Source organism: Trypanosoma brucei, chromosome 11, assembly GCF_000210295.1.
Source record: "Trypanosoma brucei gambiense DAL972 chromosome 11, complete sequence".
NCBI lineage: Eukaryota > Euglenozoa > Kinetoplastea > Trypanosomatida > Trypanosomatidae > Trypanosoma > Trypanosoma brucei.
The window spans coordinates 3,658,328-3,675,304 of NC_026744.1; the positions used below are offsets into that span (position 1 = coordinate 3,658,328).

Genomic DNA, 16,977 nt, shown 5'->3' on the forward strand with positions numbered 1-16,977 from the left:
ATTGTTTTTTTTCATATTATTTTCCCTCTTTTCCTCCGAATGGTCGTTACTTTCCTTTCCACTCCTTCGTGTTAGTGGGAATATTGTTCAGAACTCCAATGATCCACTTTCTCGTTTTCTTTCGTTCTCCCAGCAAAATTATCCCCCCCCTCCCCATTTTTTTTTTTCACTTCACCACAGATTCCAGTCTAAACTCTTTCACCTGTGGCTGGATGCTTTCCAATTTATACGGTTGTGCTTTGCTTTGCTTTTTTTTCTTTATTTGAGTGGCGTCTCGATGCTTATCTTTTTTTTTTTTATCTGATATGCAACCCATTCTCTTTTTCTATCCTCTCTTTGCGATACCATTCCACTTGACAGAGTACAATACATTTTGTGGCACCAGGGTAATTAAATACCTCAAGGAAAGGAGGAAAAAGAATTAATGCATTGAAAGGACCATTGTGTGCGCTGTGCTCGGTTGCGAGATGAAAGTTTTCTTTTTTTCTTTTTTTTTAAAAAATGCTGCAGCCGCTAGCAACAAGTGATGGGATGCGGGTGACTCCCCGAAAGCATCACATCTCGGTAAAGCAACCACTCCGGAATTATATGGAATATATATATATGTGTGCGCGCTTGTGTACACTTGCCCTTCGTAGTTAAAAATGTATGGACAGCAACTTCATGTGTATGCGTGCCGTGCTGGGGGAAAAAGTCGTACAACGTTCCGGAGTGTTATGTTGTCGTGTTTCAAAATTAATAATTGGCGTGTGGCGATTCGATAACTTCATTCGGAAATTATGATACCAGGCGTTTTTTTTTTCCTCTGTTGTGAGGAGAGGTGGTCTTCTCTATTGCTGCTTTCCTGATGGCTCTAGTCGTTTGCATGGTGGGATTTCATTTCTCGTTAAGCGACATTGTTGTGTGATAGTCTCATGCTGCTCTCCACTCTCAGCTGTTATATGGTGTTTTACAGGATTCTCTTCTGTCACATCTCAGGCATCGAATTTTGGGTTAATTTAATTGTTCTTTTTTGTGATCTCGAGAAGTATCACATTTGAGGGGCGTCCCGTAGGAGGAGGTGTTGCCTGTTGGAGGCGGAAGGTTCTTATTGCAAAATGGAAATTTATTGCAGTTCGTTGGTCGAAATGCGGTGAATCTTGAAGAGGAAAAATTTGTATTGCCCTTTCTTTTTTTTCTTTTTTGAAAAATGCTCGCGTTTGCGCTGGATGATGTGGGCCTCTTGGCTCCTGGTTCTTGGTGCTGTCGATGTTTGTTTTTGTTGTTTAGTTGGGGGTGACTGACCGTTCCGGTATCCGACTTCAATTTACTTCGTTGTGAGCTGCACACTCAGCAACTGTTTTGACTCCTCCCTTCCATTTCAGCATCTGTACACATACAGTTTCCCTCCTCTTTATCTGATTTAAACGGACCGGTGGAAACGCTGAATAACAAAGTGTGGAGAGTAGGCTATTACTTGCGGCCTTAGTTTACCATCGAAACATGCATTCGTCACCAGCGACGAGTCAAGATGGTTTCTTGTTGGACTTTAGTTTGTACCGTGTCGCGAAGTACATTCGTTTATTAGGCTACAACGCGGTGTGCGACAGTCAGCTGTTCCGAAGGGATATGGTGAACAGGGCCGTGAAGGACAACTTAGTGCTAGTTACCTCAAGCTGCGCTTTAATCGAACAGGCTAAGGCTCATAATAGAACTGTGCAGAAGCACCGCAGCGTCATTGGCGGGGGGAAAACTGTTGTGGCATACGACTCGGATGGCGAATCTATTTACTCTGAGGGCGACGACGATATGAGAGAAATTACGTTTTATGAACTCGCGCACCCCACTGCGGACAACTTTTTCACACTGATGGTGGATGCTATTCGGACGCTCGGCCTACTTTATCGCAGGGATCGTATCTTTTCGCGCTGTGTCATGTGTAATGAGGTGCTCGTTGAAGTAGTTAAAGAGGATGTCAAGGAAGACGTCCATCCAAAGGTATACGAAGTGTATGATGCATTCACTCGCTGCCCTGCATGTAGGAAGGTTTTTTGGGGAGTTGACAATGGTAAGGTCATCAATTACACGGCTTTCCGCACTCTAGAGACGCTACAACGCCTCTTTGAAGCCGCAATGGGGCCTGATCTACGACCACCACGCATTTCTCATCTTTGTTATTTTCGTTCTTTCCCCAGGCGGGTGCATTCGACTGTATTTTCTTACCTCTCCGATGCTGACCTGCGGGTTTTGTCAGTTGTAGTACCAAAACTTAAGGATCTATCCGACGCTGTGAAGAAGCGGTCCCAGTCGGTTCGGTGACACGAAGTGAATGACTTCTTCGTCTTTTTGGTCCTTCCCATGTTCTGGGCATTGGGATGTTTTTTTTTTTTTTTTTGCAGTTTACCTGTATCCAAACACTCATTGTACCGGTCTCTTGCTCCTTACAATGTAATGCCAACTTGTGTGGTCGCCATCTTTTGTTTCATTTGTTTGCTTTTCCCTCTCCTCTCCTTTTCTTTCTGTTTTTTTGTTTTTACACCCGTGCGCGCTATTGTATGCCTTCAACATAGATGAGTGTTAGGAAGTCTATAACGCCGTTGGATGTTCTTCGCAACTGTCGTGCCAAAGTAGTTTCTGTTGAGCTGGCGGGCGGTGAAACCATCAATGGCACGGTTGTGCGCGTGGACCGGGCGATGAATATGGTTTTGAAGCAGTGCATTCGGACATCAGCTGATGGTGAAGCGTTTTGGCGCTCACGTGAGTCCCTCATCCGCGGTGCGAGTGTTAGAAACGTTCGTATGGATGAACGGGCTGTGATAATTGCGGATGCTCAGCTTCGTGAAGTCACAAGCAAGAGCAAGAACAAGAACAGGGCCAAGGCTAAGAGCAACGATAAGCAGCAGGGGGAAAGGAAAGCTACGTTGAGCGGTGAAAAGCGTAACCGCGGGAAGTAAAGCATTTTCCCGTCGTGGTACTTACGGGATCGATCCCCGATCAACTTCATTAGCGTCCGCCGTGCCCATGAAAACCCAAGCGGCGTCTCCCCATATCTTCAGCAGTCACGTATTTTGAATTCTCAGTGCGCTCATTGTGGTGAGGTATCGGTTGCGGAGAGACAGAAGCCATAGGAACGGGAGGTATGCCTTCGTATTGTATTGTTCTTTTTCCCCCTTGAACATCCAGTGTGTACTATACTGGGTGGTGCAACCTTTTTTTTTGTTGTAGGGGGTTCTGTGAATGACATTGTTTACTATAACTGCTGTCTTTGTGTTTCTCGCCTTTGGTGAATGGATTGCGTGTCGTTTTGCCTTTTTTTTTCTTTTTTGAAGCATGAGTGTTACGCTTGTCCATAGTTGTTTAGATAGCTGAAATCGTGATATGGATTCAAAGGGACGCGGTTCCAAGGCCAACGCACTTGGGTGCGCGAACGTTGTGGGCACCGCAGCAAATGCGGTCACCAACAATAACGGCAGTAACAGCAACCAACACCCTTATGCCCGACGTCATGTGAACAACAGCGGGGGTGCCTTTGTGAATGCCTTTCTTGCCTCCCCCACTTCTTTGCATAACACCCCGCAGCCCGTTGATCCCTATCGCCAGGCACTATCTAATCCATTTCCGTCGGCACCTTACACAACTGTGGGGCATTTATTCATGAGTAGTGCCGTCAGGAATGCTCGGCCTAATGTATCCTTTCGGTCACGCTCTCCAGCTCGGAACACCACTGTTGTTACGAGCCCCAAGTTCGCTCACTACACCACCATATACAACATCGAGAACGAGGCGAGCCCCAGCAGCATGAACCCTAAGGTAAGAACGCAGGTTTATCAGACAACAACGAGAATGGCGGGGACTAGCATGGCCCTCAGGCGTCTCGTTAAGATGTCTACCACCGCGGAGGAATGCGCTGCTGTCAGCGAGTTGTTTCGGCAATATCGTCATCCTAATTTAGTTCCTCTGACCAATGTCTTGGTAACAGACGAATTTGTAATGGGAAGTGCCGACGTCATCATGGAGTATAAGTTCATAACAGGTGCGAAAAGTTTGAATGAGGCTTTCATCAACGAGGGGAAGGCAACGGAGGGACTTTTATGGTCCTTTGCTTGTCAGATGGTTAGCCTCATGCGTGCGTTTCACGAGACGTCTACACCACTGCGCGGTCTCCACTGGACAAAGATACTTTTTGTTCCGGTATCTTCCCGATTTTACTTCAGTGGTGTAGGGTTTATGGATGTCATGGAGCCGAAGGGATCTGCGCACCAGTCGGCGGCGTTAATGAAGCATGATATTCAGTCTCTGGGGTTGCTCCTTCTCCAACTTTCTACGGGGAATAGCAACGCCAAGCCTGAAGACTTTACCGCTCAACCTGCGAAGGGCTACTCAGGCATCTTTTGGTTGCTCGTAAAGGCATGCATAGACGGCACCGCAGATGTGGTAACTTTGTGCCGTGCTTTGGGGGAACGAATGTCGATGGAGGTTGCACATCAAGAGGGGCATGCAGATCGCTTGATTTCGCAGTGCGGAAAGGAAGCTCACAATGGTCGGATCATGCGGCTGATGATCAAACTCAATTTCGTGCTTGAGTCCCTCCATGACTTTCCCGAACACAGCGCGGAAGCCAACAATCGTTATGCGCTTCGCCTCTTCAGTCAATACGTGTTCAACCAAGTTGACGAGCGACATCGGACGCGTTTGGATTGGGGGCATGTATTTCATTCTTTAAATAAGCTTGACTGTGGATCTGAGGAGTTGGTGCAATTAATTGGAAATGACGAAAGTAACACAATCCTAGTCATTTCGTACCGTGATCTGAGAGACACACTCGAAAGAGCCTTTGAACAACTTCAGCCCCCTCCGAACGAGGGGGACGTGCAACCCTTCACAGTTACGGTGGGAACGACATCGGCAACGTTGTAATCAATGCGTTCATACGTTCGGGTTGTGCGGTGGACCAAAAGGTGCATGCGGGACAACATGAGGTCCAGGTATGGGAAGGGAGTATTTTTGTTCCTTTTCTGCCCCTTCTGCTTTTCCTCCTTCCCCCCTTCCTTTGTTACGTGGGGTTAACATTAACCCATTTTATATGCCGTTGAGTCTGAGGTGTCCGCTGGGCCCGTTCTTCTTTGTGGATTCTGACGATAATTCTTCTTTCTTTTTTCTCCCCTTCACTTTCCTTTTTTTTTTTCACTTTTTTTAGGTTTGTCGGGTTGATAGCAACTCCAGGAACAAAAGTGGAAGGGGACTTGCTTAGCGTCCTTGTTGCGTCAGAGGGGAGGTGTATAGTTTGTCTCGTTCTTCTTTTTGCTTTCGCTCTGAAGGGGAGGTCTTGTCCTAAACAAAATAAAATAAAGGGAGGTCAGTTGTTGCCTGTCAGGCACACAGTAACCATTTAGGATCCTCCTCAGTTATTAGGGCCAGGTGTGAGTTGCATAGACGCTCCCAAATACGCATACGCGTTTAAACTTAACACAGCAGAAAGGGAATTAACCATGACGGAAATGACGAAGGATGTTTTGATCGCCGCGTGCAAAAAAAACGGCGGTTACGCGGCTCCTCGTCTAAATGATCAACTTTTCCTTCAATGTCGTGGGTTCCTCCGTATCGAAAATCTTGAGGAATATGTAAATCTAAAGGTTTTGTGGCTGGAGCAGAATGCCATTAGCGATTTTTATGGAATAGAGACACTACAGCAGTTAGTTTCTTTGTTTGTGCAAAACAATACAATTTCATCCCTCGACACACTTCCCCCGTTGAATGGTCTCCGCGTGCTTAATATATCTCACAACTACCTGACTTCCCTTTCGGGTATTGCAGCGGGATGCCCGCAATTAGAAACACTTCAGGCGTCCCATAACCGTATTGGAAGTCTGAAAGAATGCTGCAGCCTTTGGGATCTCAAAGACACCCTGACGAGTGTGGATCTTTCCTTCAACAAAATCGAGATTGGGGAGGGTGGTATGGGACCAGTGGAGTTTTTTGGACAGTTGCCGAATGTGAGCGTCATCTATTTTCATGGAAACCCCGGAAGTCATGGCATGAAGGGTTACCGCCGTAGTATGATTCTCCATTTACCACAGCTAAAGTACTTGGATGAGCGACCCGTCTTCACTGAGGAGCGACGTGTTGTGGAGGCGTGGGGTAGTGGAGGGGAGGCTGCGGAGGGACGTGAGCGTGAGGCCATTCGTAAGGAGAAAAAGGACCACTTGCAGAGTTGTGTAAAGGTTTTGTATGACCGTATGGAGGAAAACAGGGAGGTTAGGGACCGATTGACAAAACAGTGGGAGGAGAGGAGAGCAGTGGAAATGGAGTGGTGGAAGGAGGAGCGGCGCAAACAACGTGCCCAAGTGAGTGAGCTTGAGGGTTCGGAGGAACTGTCGAGGAACCTCCTCACTGCGGCTGAAGAAGAAGAATATGCAACTATAGTGAAGGACTTCCGTGTGGGAGGGGATGCAATTCGCGCTTCAGAGGTGCAACGCCGCAAAGCTTATGAACAACAACAGGCCGTTGAGGCTGTTCGAGCAGCTGCACTCAGAGAGATTGAGGAGGAGGAGGAGAAGGAGGGAGAGGCCACCGTGGAGGGGTCTGAACGTGCAGTTTTTCTTTCCGACGAGGATATGCTGCAGGAGGTGGAGGAGGAGATATTTAAGGTTCTGGGATCTGTAGAGAAGGATCCGTATGTCGGCCGGACGTCACTTAAGATGGGACGCGCCGTAGGTGCCGCCACGTCGCGGTTATGTGGAGACCAGAGCAAACGCAAGTCACGTAACGGAATTTGGGAGAAGTTTTATTCGTGGGAGAAACGTATAGAGTAAGTACTGACCGGTTGTTCTTTCAGGTCTTAAAGATGTATAACTGATGCATAGACACGGAGCGCGAGCGGGTGCTTGCGTACTTGTTGGCTTGTTTCCTGAAAAAAACACATTTTCACCGCTTTAGGGGGGATGTTTCTGGTGTTTGTCCTCTTTTTTTTTTTTTGTAGAAAAGTCCCTTCCCATATATTTTTTAAAAAACTTACTTATCACCCAGCGACCTTCTTCCTATTTCAGTGTTTTGTTTACTTCAATTGTTGTTGTAGTTTTACTTTCCCATACTCTGTACAGTTTTCTTTGTTTTGAGCCCCACTCAATTCACTTGTTGCGATGCTGAGCTTTGATTTTTTTTTCTTCTTGCTCCTTCTTTCCTGTTTATATTCTATTCGTGATACGTTACACCGCTTTGTGGAGAGGAGCCCGTGTCGGGTTGTGGGCCAGAAGACGATGTTAGGGTCCCTACCGAGTGTCGTTCTTGTTACCGGTGGAGCAGGCCTTGTTGGACGAGCTGTTGAGGTCGTGACGAAGCGAAACGCGTGCGCAGATGAGCGTTGGGTTTTTCTCTCCCGACATGACGCCGACCTTCGCTCCATGGCGGCCACGAGGTGCGTTTTCGAAAGGCACAAGCCGACGCACGTTCTTCATTTGGCAGCGAGGGTGGGTGGGCTTTTCAAAAATATGGCTGCTCCCGTCGAAATGTGGATTGACAACGTCTCCATAAACAATAACGTGCTGGAGTGCTGTCGCACGTATGGCGTGCGGAAGGCAGTTTCATGTTTGTCCACTTGCATATTCCCTGAAAGAGCAACATATCCAATAGGAGAAGAAACACTCCATGATGGCCCACCGCACTACTCAAATGAGCAGTACGCGTATGCCAAGCGTATGATTGATGTATTGAATCGTGCCTACAACAAAGAGTACGGCTGCCGCTTCACCTCAGTTATACCAACGAATGTTTATGGCCCCCACGACAACTACAATCTGCAGGATTCTCACGTTATCCCTGGGCTCATTCATAAGTTCTATTTGGCGAAACGAGAAAATAAACCTATGGTTGTTATGGGTTCTGGAAGGCCGCTGCGGCAATTTGTGTATAGCGAAGACTTGGCCGAGCTTATTGTCTGGGTGCTGCGTCACTATGAGGAGGTGGAGCCAATTATTCTGTCGGTGGATGAGTGTGATGAGTTATGTATTGCCGACGTTGCGAAACTCATTGCCCAGTCAATAGGGTTTACGGGCAATATCGTCTTTGACCCAAGCAAGGCAGACGGTCAGTATCGCAAGACAGCAGACAATGCTAAGCTACGCCGCTATTTGCCAGATTATAGGTTCACCCCAGTGGCGGAAGGTATCCAACGTTCCGTCGAATGGTTTATCGCTAACTACGATGTCGCACGGAAGTGAAGGCTGGTAGGGAGGACGTTTACAGCGCCCCACGAAACGCTTATATAACATCGTACTTGCACACTTGCTTCAGTGCGTTGGTTGATACACACAAATCATTTATGCTGCCTCCCTTTCCTTATCGTCTTTTGGTGAGAAACAACCTACTTGTGTCTAAACTTTCCACGGTGCCTTTTAGTTCACCTCTGGTTCTTTGCATAATGGCATTATAACGCAGCATCTAACGCTTTGACTGAAAAGTAAGGTTTCCCACCTTTCACCTACCTTTCTGCCCCTCACGCTTTCACATGGGCGCGTACCATATAAAAATGAAGCACTTTTACCTCGGACATCGAGTCATAAAAAATTAAGGAAAAAAGGAATGGCCCCAAAGTCTGCTGCAAAGTCTGCTCCCCCCGCCAAGGCGTCTGCACCGAAAAATGATCCCAAGAAGAACGCCCCGAAAGCTGCAGCACCCAAACCAGCGGCAACTGCACCGAAGGCTGCTGCCGCAAAGGAGGCGAAGGCACGCCCCGCTGCCTGCACCCACAACGGTGTGTATGTGAAGAACTGGGGTCAGGGTTCCGTTACTGACGCCACAAGGATCTTCAGTGCTGCTGGCAAGGTTGTCAGTGCTCAGATCCGTCGGCGCCGCTACGCCATTATCTTCTTCGAGAACGCCGCAGCCGTGAGGAAGGCGATTGATCTATTCAATGAAAAGGAGGTACTTGGCGCTAAAGTGACCGTAAGCCCTGCCAAAACCAGCCCGAAGCCTGACCCGCATGAGGGCTCTTCCGTTGTGTTCCTGTCGCCCATCTTCCGTACGTCGACAACGAATGGGCAAATTCGTGAACTCTTCACCGGTATGAGAGTTTTGCGCATTCGGACGTACCGTCAGAACTATGCTTACGTGTACCTTGACTCGGCTGCTGCAGCGCAGAAGTTTGTGAAGGAGAAGAACGGCACCGAGTTCCGCGGCAAGAAGCTACGTGTGGCTCTTTCAACTCGCTCGCTTCAGAAGGAAAAGGACCGTGCGGAGCGCGCGAACCTCCTCTCGGATGCCCACAACTTCAAGAAGGATGCCAAGAAGGACATCAAGAGGGATGATAAGAAGGATCCAAAGAAGGATTCAAGGAGGAATGAAAAGAAGGATGCCAAGAGGAAGCAGTGAGTTCATCTTCATTTTTTATCGAATGCTCAGGGTAAAACGTTAATATTTGTTTTATTTATTTATTTTCCGTCGTAGCGTTTATCTGGTTTGTAGTACCTTCGTGACTATTATTCCCGTTTCTGAAGCAACGCAGTTTTGTAATGGGAGTTTCGATGAGCTAGCTGTTTGCGGTACACACTACACTTTTTTTTCGTTTGCCTCAGTCTTGCGGCCAGAGTGCTGAACCGAGAAAGCTCAAGGAAGTTATTCTCGGTCGTGTGAATGCCACTTCCCTTGTCTTTAGGTTAGTTATTTTTACCCCTTTCCTCATCAAAAAGCCATATGCTGCTGAAAAAGTTGCCGGTTTTTGTCGGTACGGAGTTTTTGACCGACGCGCATCTGGCCATAATGACATCAGGAGGTGTTTCTATACCGCTAGAAATGGAAAGCAGGTGCAAAGAACTTCATCCTAACCATCGGGTACCGTACGTTCTTTCACGTCTGGCGGCTTCTTCTGCCCTATCGACTGTTCTGGGAAAGCCTATTACCTTTTCCGGTAGTCGTCACGATGCAGAACAGCACGATGCAAATCTCTCCCTTTCCCACGAAGACTTTGTTGGGGCTGCAGTGGCTTGGCGGAAGGGAACGTCAAATGCCATTGGTATTGACGTGGTTGATGTGCAGCAGCTTGAACGCGTTGTAAAGCGCTTCCCGCAGTTTGCTGCGCGTTTCATGCCTCGCTGCGATCTCAGCGCTCTGAGTTCCGTTGATGCGTGTAATATTGAGCGAGCTTTCCGTGGTCACGCCGACCAGGTTACTGTTACGTTGTCTCAGCACTGGGGTTTGCGTGAATGTTGTGTCAAACTTGTTGGCGTTGAGGGCCGCACGTTTCCTTTTGAGTGTTTCCGTGGTCCTCGTGCTTATTTTCCCGACCGTTTCAAGGCACAAGTGGTGGAGGAGGGCTCTGATGCTTTGCGGGCTGCAGGCTTGAATTCCAGTCTATTTGTCTCAACTTGGCCCGAGCTTTTGAAACTACCCTCCGGGGATGTTAAACCATATATCATAGTCGTGGCTGCGTGCCCCCGTAAGAGTGCCGTTTAACAGGGAGTTGTTCCGCTTCTATTTGCTTTGTGTTGCGACACCGAAGTGGTGATGTGGCCTGTAAATGGTACAAACATCAGTTTCATAACATTGTCTTTGAGGCGGTACGACTTTTTAATTTTCGCCTTATTGTTGTTTCTTGATTCCCTTTAGCAAGTAAGCAAAACACTTTCACCTCGGACATCGAGTAATAAAAAGCAAAGGAAAGAATGGCCCCAAAGTCTGCTGCAAAGCCTGCGGCTTCCGGTAAAAACGCACCCGCTCCAAAATCAGCACCTGCTGCAAAGTCTGCTCCCCCCGCCAAGGCGTCTGCACCGAAAAATGATCCCAAGAAGAACGCCCCGAAAGCTGCAGCACCCAAACCAGCGGCAACTGCACCGAAGGCTGCTGCTGCAAAGGAGGCGAAGGCACGCCCCGCTGCCGGCACCCACAACGGTGTGTATGTGAAGAACTGGGGTCAGGGTTCCGTTACTGACGCCACAAGGATCTTCAGTGCTGCTGGCAAGGTTGTCAGTGCTCAGATCCGTCGGCGCCGCTACGCCATTATCTTCTTCGAGAACGCCGCAGCCGTGAGGAAGGCGATTGATCTATTCAATGAAAAGGAGGTACTTGGCGCTAAAGTGACCGTAAGCCCTGCCAAAACCAGCCCGAAGCCTGACCCGCATGAGGGCTCTTCCGTTGTGTTCCTGTCGCCCATCTTCCGTACGTCGACAACGAATGGGCAAATTCGTGAACTCTTCACCGGTATGAGAGTTTTGCGCATTCGGACGTACCGTCAGAACTATGCTTACGTGTACCTTGACTCGGCTGCTGCAGCGCAGAAGTTTGTGAAGGAGAAGAACGGCACCGAGTTCCGCGGCAAGAAGCTACGTGTGGCTCTTTCAACTCGCTCGCTTCAGAAGGAAAAGGACCGTGCGGAGCGCGCGAACCTCCTCTCGGATGCCCACAACTTCAAGAAGGATGCCAAGAAGGACATCAAGAGGGATGATAAGAAGGATCCAAAGAAGGATTCAAGGAGGAATGAAAAGAAGGATGCCAAGAGGAAGTAAAAAAGATATGCTTGCTTTTTCCTTTTTTCCTTTTTTCTTTTCTGTTCTTAAATATAAAAAAATATTTGTTAAGTTAATACTTTTTTACGTATTGAAAGCAGCGATGTTTTGTGTTCCCCGTTCATATAGGCTCCTGTGGATGCTGGTTATTTCGGGTTCCGGGACTTGTACTTCTGTTTTCTTTTTTGTCCTGTTTTCCTTTCTTCCTGCAATGACGCAAACAGCAAAGACAAGTGGTCTTCATCGAAGGTAGCGAGTTGTGTCCGATTGTGGCGTTATGGCAGGTTTCACCGAGACACCCAGTTGGCCTTCGCTGTCGTGTGAGCAATCCAGCGCGGCCGCTGTGTCGGTCTCGTACTCACCTTTTGTAGTAGAAATGTCGTACTATACCATTGCTATCCAGGCGTATAGCATGACAAGGTATGTTGTTGAGAATTTGAGGCTGGACTCGGCGGTGGTTGGAACTGCAATGACGTACTGGCACATATTTGTGTCTGTGCATGGTTTGAAGAAGGTTGATGAGATTGTTCTTAGTGCTGCGTGTACTTTTTTGGCGAGCAAGGTAGAGCACCACAAGGTGCGGCTGAGCGATATCGTTGCCCTTGTTTTCGAGGTAGACCCTGTCGGAGGTGTGATGGAGTCTTGGCGTGATGTGGTTGGTCAAGCAGAGTTGCTCCTGTGCTACACGCTGAAGTTTAATTTTCAGGTCATACATCCTGTCAATCGTATTAACGAGTTAGTTTTTGATGGTAACAAAGCTGTTTTGGAGTGTGCACAACGCCTTTTTCTTCTGTCGTTTGTAACCCCTTTGTGCACGAGAGCTTCGGCCGAGGAAATTGTAGAGGCCCTCGTGTATTTGGCGGCAGATGGGGCAGAACGCCTGGAGGTTTATGCGAATGGCTTTAACATCACTTCGTCTGAGCGGCGTGATGGCATTATCAGTGTTATGCTTGACGCCCTTGTTGCCATGCGCAAGACCACCAAGTTACCCAAAATAGATAATGTGATCTCTGCGCGACGTAAAAGACTTCGTGAACAGGAGTCCACTAGGCCGTCGGTTGCCTGCTCTAGTGTTGGAACGGCAAGTACGGATAATACACCTTGTGCACCATCGGTGGAGTGATGTCTCGTCGACTGATTTGTTTTATGTGTAGATCTTTTAGTCACTTTACGGTCGCTTTTCTACTTGTTTCTTATTTAGTTTCACGTGTTTCACGTTGTTCGGAGCTATTCAGTTAGGCAGTGACGCTCTCTGTGTTCTTTTCGTATCCGACACTGCAGAGTGACCACGTGCCCGCAATCCACGTATGTTCTCCAAGTGCTTTCGCCTACGAGTGGTCATGAAGCAAGAAAAAAAGTAGGGGAGGGGAGAAGAGTAGGGGATTTTTTTTTTAAAAATGTTTCTACCGAGCGTTGTTTTTCCCTCCCGTATCTCCTCCCGCTGGTAATGCTCTGAAGTTCCAACGTGCACATGCACATGTTGACTTCCTCGTCACTTTGTTTGTCCTTTACTTCCTTTCCGCATTATTGCCTCCCTTTGCTTTACTTTGCTTCGGTTGTGAGCATTCAATTGGCTAGGGTGCCATGCGTTTTCCTAGCGGCTCCTTAGCTGCATACCCATTGGAGACATACATGGTTGTACCCGGTGAGAGGGCGTTAGAAGTATCAGTCTGTCCCACTGGAAGTTATGCTGCTTTACTGTCTGGAGGGCATCTACATTTTTTAACGTGCAACACCGATGTCGTAGTTATCGGCTCCGTGTCGATTTGTAATGCGATGGGCGATAAGGACTATGCAACTCACTTCTTATGGCACCCTTTGGGTGAGCAGCTAGTTGTTTCAACTTACCATGGTCGGCTGCTTTATTTTAACGTGGCTATTGATGTTCACCGTGAGAGGTGCCTGACTCAGGTGTATCGTGTCAACTCTCTTCCCATTGGATGCGCGGCGTCGTGTGTGCCCCTTACAAATGAAGTGCATTTGGAGGGTGACGCTGTGGTTTCTTTAGTTTCTGCTGGACATCACTGCTTCTTCGCGTGTACCGCAACTGGCCTTGTTCGCGTGCTCGGGTGGTTCAAGAAGAACTTACTACATACCTATGATGCTAACTTTCTTAGCGGTGGGTTACATACATTTTCCGGCTTGGATGCTGCCTGTAGAGAACATACGAGCAAGGACTTGTGTGCTGGCGGCACGCCAATCACATCTATCGCCATACTTGATATTTGTTATTCCTGCCAACTAGAGTTGACGGGGTTGTTGTTGTCTAGTGGACAGTTTCTGCTTGCGAATTCTTCTGCGGGTGATGACTTTTCGTGCGACAACGTGGTTTTCAATGGCGTGTGTGTTGCGTCAGTGGGCACTAGCCGCGTGTGCATAAACCCGAGGCATCCGTTGGCAGTACTGGCTACGCCCACGGGTGAGCTCGAATGCAAACGAATAAGTGACGATCTTTCATTGACGGCGTTTTGGATTGATGTGAAGTGTGTTACAAGCGATGAATACCGAGGTTCCATTCGTTGTATGGTGTGGACAGACGATGGTGAAATGCTGTGCGTTGGCTACAACCAGTCTGGCATTATGGTTCTACACTATAGTGGCATCTGTGTTTACTCTTCTCATGTTGCTGAGTACCCGCGACAGCACGGTTTGCGTCCTGCGATTGGTATAGAGGGTTGCGCTTCCCTCTCATGGTGTGGAAACCAGCTGCTTATAGTGGATCCACCTGGATTGGCCTTGACGGTACTTGGTTTCAGCAAGGTTGTTTCATCTCCCTGTGCTGAAGCGACGGCCATGTTCACTCCCGCCTGCACCCTTGACGGCTCTAAATTGCGCTTTATAGAACAACAACATACGGATGGATCGTTGGCTTTTAGTGACACGGTACCTTTGAATCCGCGGTATGCAGTGGAGAATAACCCCATAACATACGGTGCCATAAGCAGCGACGGCAGTGTTGTAGCCTTGGCGGGAAGGAATGGTTTTCTACTATTCGACCGGTTAGCGCGGCGGTGGCGAACTATGCGCGATAGAAAAGAAGAACGTGAGTTTACTTGCGTGGCTCAACCCGTATGGGTGAAGGATCTGATGGTGGTTTTTCCCGTCCGATTGGAAAGAACGCACGAGTATGAACTGCGCATATACAACAGGGTTTTATCCAAGGGTGCTATGCTGGTGTGTATGCCTCTTCAGAATAAACCGTTGCGTCTCAGCGAGTGCCACGATGAGGACGGTGATGTTTTCGTGCATTTATTTGACGACTCAGGCACTCTCCTCGTGTGGAGGTGCGTATTGTCATCCACGTATCCACATGCAAAGCACAACCTTGAGGTTTCGCTCAAGTTGGTAAAGCGTGTACCGTTGCCCCGAATGTTTCGTAACCCAGTTAACATGATGGCGATTCATCCAGCGAGGTTAAGCGCGTACAGGACGACATCTTCCCCATGTAAATTTCGGGGTAATCGTGACGAGGCGCTTCTGCCCTATGTATTGTTTGTTGTGAGTGGCTCGAATGCCTTGATCGCTCTCGACCTCAACGCGGTAATGAACAGGGTGAGTGTGCGAGTGGAATCCGAGCCACTGGTCCCACTCACAACAATTTTTCCATCTGGGCTGTTTCACTTATGGGTCGACTACACGGCGCCTTTGGATGGCGCTGTTCTTCTTGCAGTGAGTGATCGGGGTGTGAGTATCTTGCACCTGTCGTTAGACACCAGTGGTGGTGTTACCTCTTCGCTGTGTGTAAACGAGTACCGTGTGGGCGATAGCACCGATCCAATTTTAGCTCCTGTAGGGCTCTCAGCGTACGATGGGTGTCTTCTCACTGCGTTTGCAGATGTGGATGCTTCCCAGGAAACTCTTAGCTCTGTGTCTCATTTTTCGGTGCGAACAGTTGTTGTGCCCTCTATGTACAACTACCGTGTCCTGGGGGAAGTGATTGCTCTTCGGTCAAAGATATCAAGTTCCATTACGAAGGGACCAATCGGAGGGGCATCTGTTCAATCCGTTTCTTTCCTATGGGATGACCGGGTGTTGTGTTGGATAGAAGGAATGCGGCGCAACTCCACACTTGTCTGTAACGCAGACTATTTGTTATGCACTTTGATTGACAGGGAGGCATCAAGTTTAAGTGATTCCGAGGACCCGTGCTCTATGCTGCGGCTCACCCTATCACTCTTACAGCGCTACCCGGAATACCATCGGATTGTTGTCAACTGTTTGCGCAAACTAGAGCTTCCTTGTTGTCCCGTTGTCGTGGACAATATCGGCTCTACCAAGAAGTTGTTCGTGAGCTGTCTTGAGGAGAGTCGACTTGAGGAAGCTGCGCATCTGTTGCACCTTATTATGGTTGATGATGGAGAGGGTGGTAAGAACGGCTCGTTAGACACCCTACGGCAAACTTTGGTTTGCGCGACGCGCATCTTAATGCTTGCTGTGTCCTGCAAGAAGGTTCAGTTAATTTATACCTTGTTGCCGTTCATGGCTTTGATTTTCAAAGAGTTACTAGTGTCGGACGATGAAGAGCGTCTGCGCGCGTTGTTTTCTGATGCGAAGGGTCAATGCGCTCTCGCCGGTTTGAGAAGGAGCACAGCGAATTTATCGCTGCTTCTCGATACGGAGCAGGATTTCACTACCCTTTCGAGCCCATGGAGTTTTTCATATGACACTTCTGAGGTTGGAATGAAAGAAATTCGATCTCTTACCACTTTCCTTGTGTCCGGAGACTCCGGCTTAAGTGAAGCACTCGAGTATGTAACAACTGACTGCTTACGCTCGGGGCGCTTACTGACGCTTTACGAGATAGTGCGTGGATTTTCTCTTTCACCCTACGGGATGATGGAACTCAAGTTAGATGAAGTGAGAGATCCACATTGTGGCGTTTCTTCGCATGGAGAAGGGAGTAGTGTGAGGGGTCACTTCCCACACCTGCCTACCCATGGTGAGTTGTTCCTCAATCTTTTCACGGGCATCCACGAGGAGTTCAGTTTAACACGTAGCCCACGTTGTGTGGGGAATGAGCTACGTCGCCATAGGTCCTCAGTTGTTGGTGCGGAGGTAGCGACCACTGATTTTACGCTGTGGACCCTAGCTCAGAGCATTTTATATTCCACCCCAGGTCTGCCAGAAACGTTGCGGCACCTCCGTGACCACTTCGCGATGTGGGATGAGTGTGTCTTAGCGATAAACATTATTCTTATGTGTTTTACTGATGTCGTTCATCAGCTGCGGCGACACTCAGAGCTAGTACAAGCACTTCAGCATTTGCTGGTTGATGAGAGAAACTGCGGGTATAAGTCCTTTATACGGTATTGCCTTGAAAATGTAAGTTAGGGGAGCTTTTTTTTGTTTTTTGTTTTGACTTCTGAGGCCGAATCTCACAGCTTGGATTCAGAGCCTTGCCGCATCGTTACCCGTTTCATCTGCTCGTTCGTCTCACGTTTTTATTATAGCTTTGTTCATGTGGTGGCTGCTAGGTGGGCATATATACTTGTTTTTTCCCCAA

The 16,977-nt window shown here is 48.3% G+C and overlaps 10 protein-coding genes across 10 annotated transcripts; all 10 read left to right on the forward strand.

Annotated features, from left to right (window-relative positions):
- Positions 1-1,482: 1,482 nt before the first annotated feature.
- TbgDal_XI15580 (hypothetical protein, conserved) lies at positions 1,483-2,298 on the forward strand (the record flags this gene model as incomplete). The annotated part of the gene is made up of 1 exon (XM_011782401.1): positions 1,483-2,298. The coding sequence occupies one exon, from the start codon at positions 1,483-1,485 to the stop codon at positions 2,296-2,298; it is 816 nt and encodes a 271-aa protein (XP_011780703.1).
- Positions 2,299-2,549: 251 nt separating this feature from the next.
- On the forward strand, positions 2,550-2,933 carry TbgDal_XI15590 (U6 snRNA-associated Sm-like protein LSm4p; the record flags this gene model as incomplete). Its single annotated transcript, XM_011782402.1, has 1 exon — positions 2,550-2,933. One exon carries the CDS (start codon positions 2,550-2,552, stop codon positions 2,931-2,933), a length of 384 nt encoding a protein of 127 aa, XP_011780704.1.
- A 424-nt stretch (positions 2,934-3,357) lies between these two features.
- Positions 3,358-4,896, forward strand: TbgDal_XI15600 (PAN3; the record flags this gene model as incomplete). The annotated part of the gene is made up of 1 exon (XM_011782403.1): positions 3,358-4,896. The coding sequence occupies one exon, from the start codon at positions 3,358-3,360 to the stop codon at positions 4,894-4,896; it is 1,539 nt and encodes a 512-aa protein (XP_011780705.1).
- Positions 4,897-5,468: 572 nt separating this feature from the next.
- Positions 5,469-6,791, forward strand: TbgDal_XI15610 (hypothetical protein, conserved; the record flags this gene model as incomplete). The annotated part of the gene is made up of 1 exon (XM_011782404.1): positions 5,469-6,791. The coding sequence occupies one exon, from the start codon at positions 5,469-5,471 to the stop codon at positions 6,789-6,791; it is 1,323 nt and encodes a 440-aa protein (XP_011780706.1).
- Positions 6,792-7,118: 327 nt separating this feature from the next.
- On the forward strand, positions 7,119-8,195 carry TbgDal_XI15620 (GDP-L-fucose synthetase, putative; the record flags this gene model as incomplete). The annotated part of the gene is made up of 1 exon (XM_011782405.1): positions 7,119-8,195. One exon carries the CDS (start codon positions 7,119-7,121, stop codon positions 8,193-8,195), a length of 1,077 nt encoding a protein of 358 aa, XP_011780707.1.
- Positions 8,196-8,556: 361 nt separating this feature from the next.
- Positions 8,557-9,345, forward strand: TbgDal_XI15630 (NRBD1; the record flags this gene model as incomplete). The annotated part of the gene is made up of 1 exon (XM_011782406.1): positions 8,557-9,345. One exon carries the CDS (start codon positions 8,557-8,559, stop codon positions 9,343-9,345), a length of 789 nt encoding a protein of 262 aa, XP_011780708.1.
- A 321-nt stretch (positions 9,346-9,666) lies between these two features.
- Positions 9,667-10,425, forward strand: TbgDal_XI15640 (hypothetical protein, conserved; the record flags this gene model as incomplete). Its single annotated transcript, XM_011782407.1, has 1 exon — positions 9,667-10,425. One exon carries the CDS (start codon positions 9,667-9,669, stop codon positions 10,423-10,425), a length of 759 nt encoding a protein of 252 aa, XP_011780709.1.
- Positions 10,426-10,634: 209 nt separating this feature from the next.
- TbgDal_XI15650 (NRBD2) lies at positions 10,635-11,474 on the forward strand (the record flags this gene model as incomplete). The annotated part of the gene is made up of 1 exon (XM_011782408.1): positions 10,635-11,474. The coding sequence occupies one exon, from the start codon at positions 10,635-10,637 to the stop codon at positions 11,472-11,474; it is 840 nt and encodes a 279-aa protein (XP_011780710.1).
- Positions 11,475-11,751: 277 nt separating this feature from the next.
- On the forward strand, positions 11,752-12,597 carry TbgDal_XI15660 (cyclin 9; the record flags this gene model as incomplete). Its single annotated transcript, XM_011782409.1, has 1 exon — positions 11,752-12,597. The coding sequence occupies one exon, from the start codon at positions 11,752-11,754 to the stop codon at positions 12,595-12,597; it is 846 nt and encodes a 281-aa protein (XP_011780711.1).
- Positions 12,598-13,058: 461 nt separating this feature from the next.
- TbgDal_XI15670 (hypothetical protein, conserved) lies at positions 13,059-16,805 on the forward strand (the record flags this gene model as incomplete). Its single annotated transcript, XM_011782410.1, has 1 exon — positions 13,059-16,805. One exon carries the CDS (start codon positions 13,059-13,061, stop codon positions 16,803-16,805), a length of 3,747 nt encoding a protein of 1,248 aa, XP_011780712.1.
- Between the last annotated feature and the right edge of the window lie 172 nt (positions 16,806-16,977).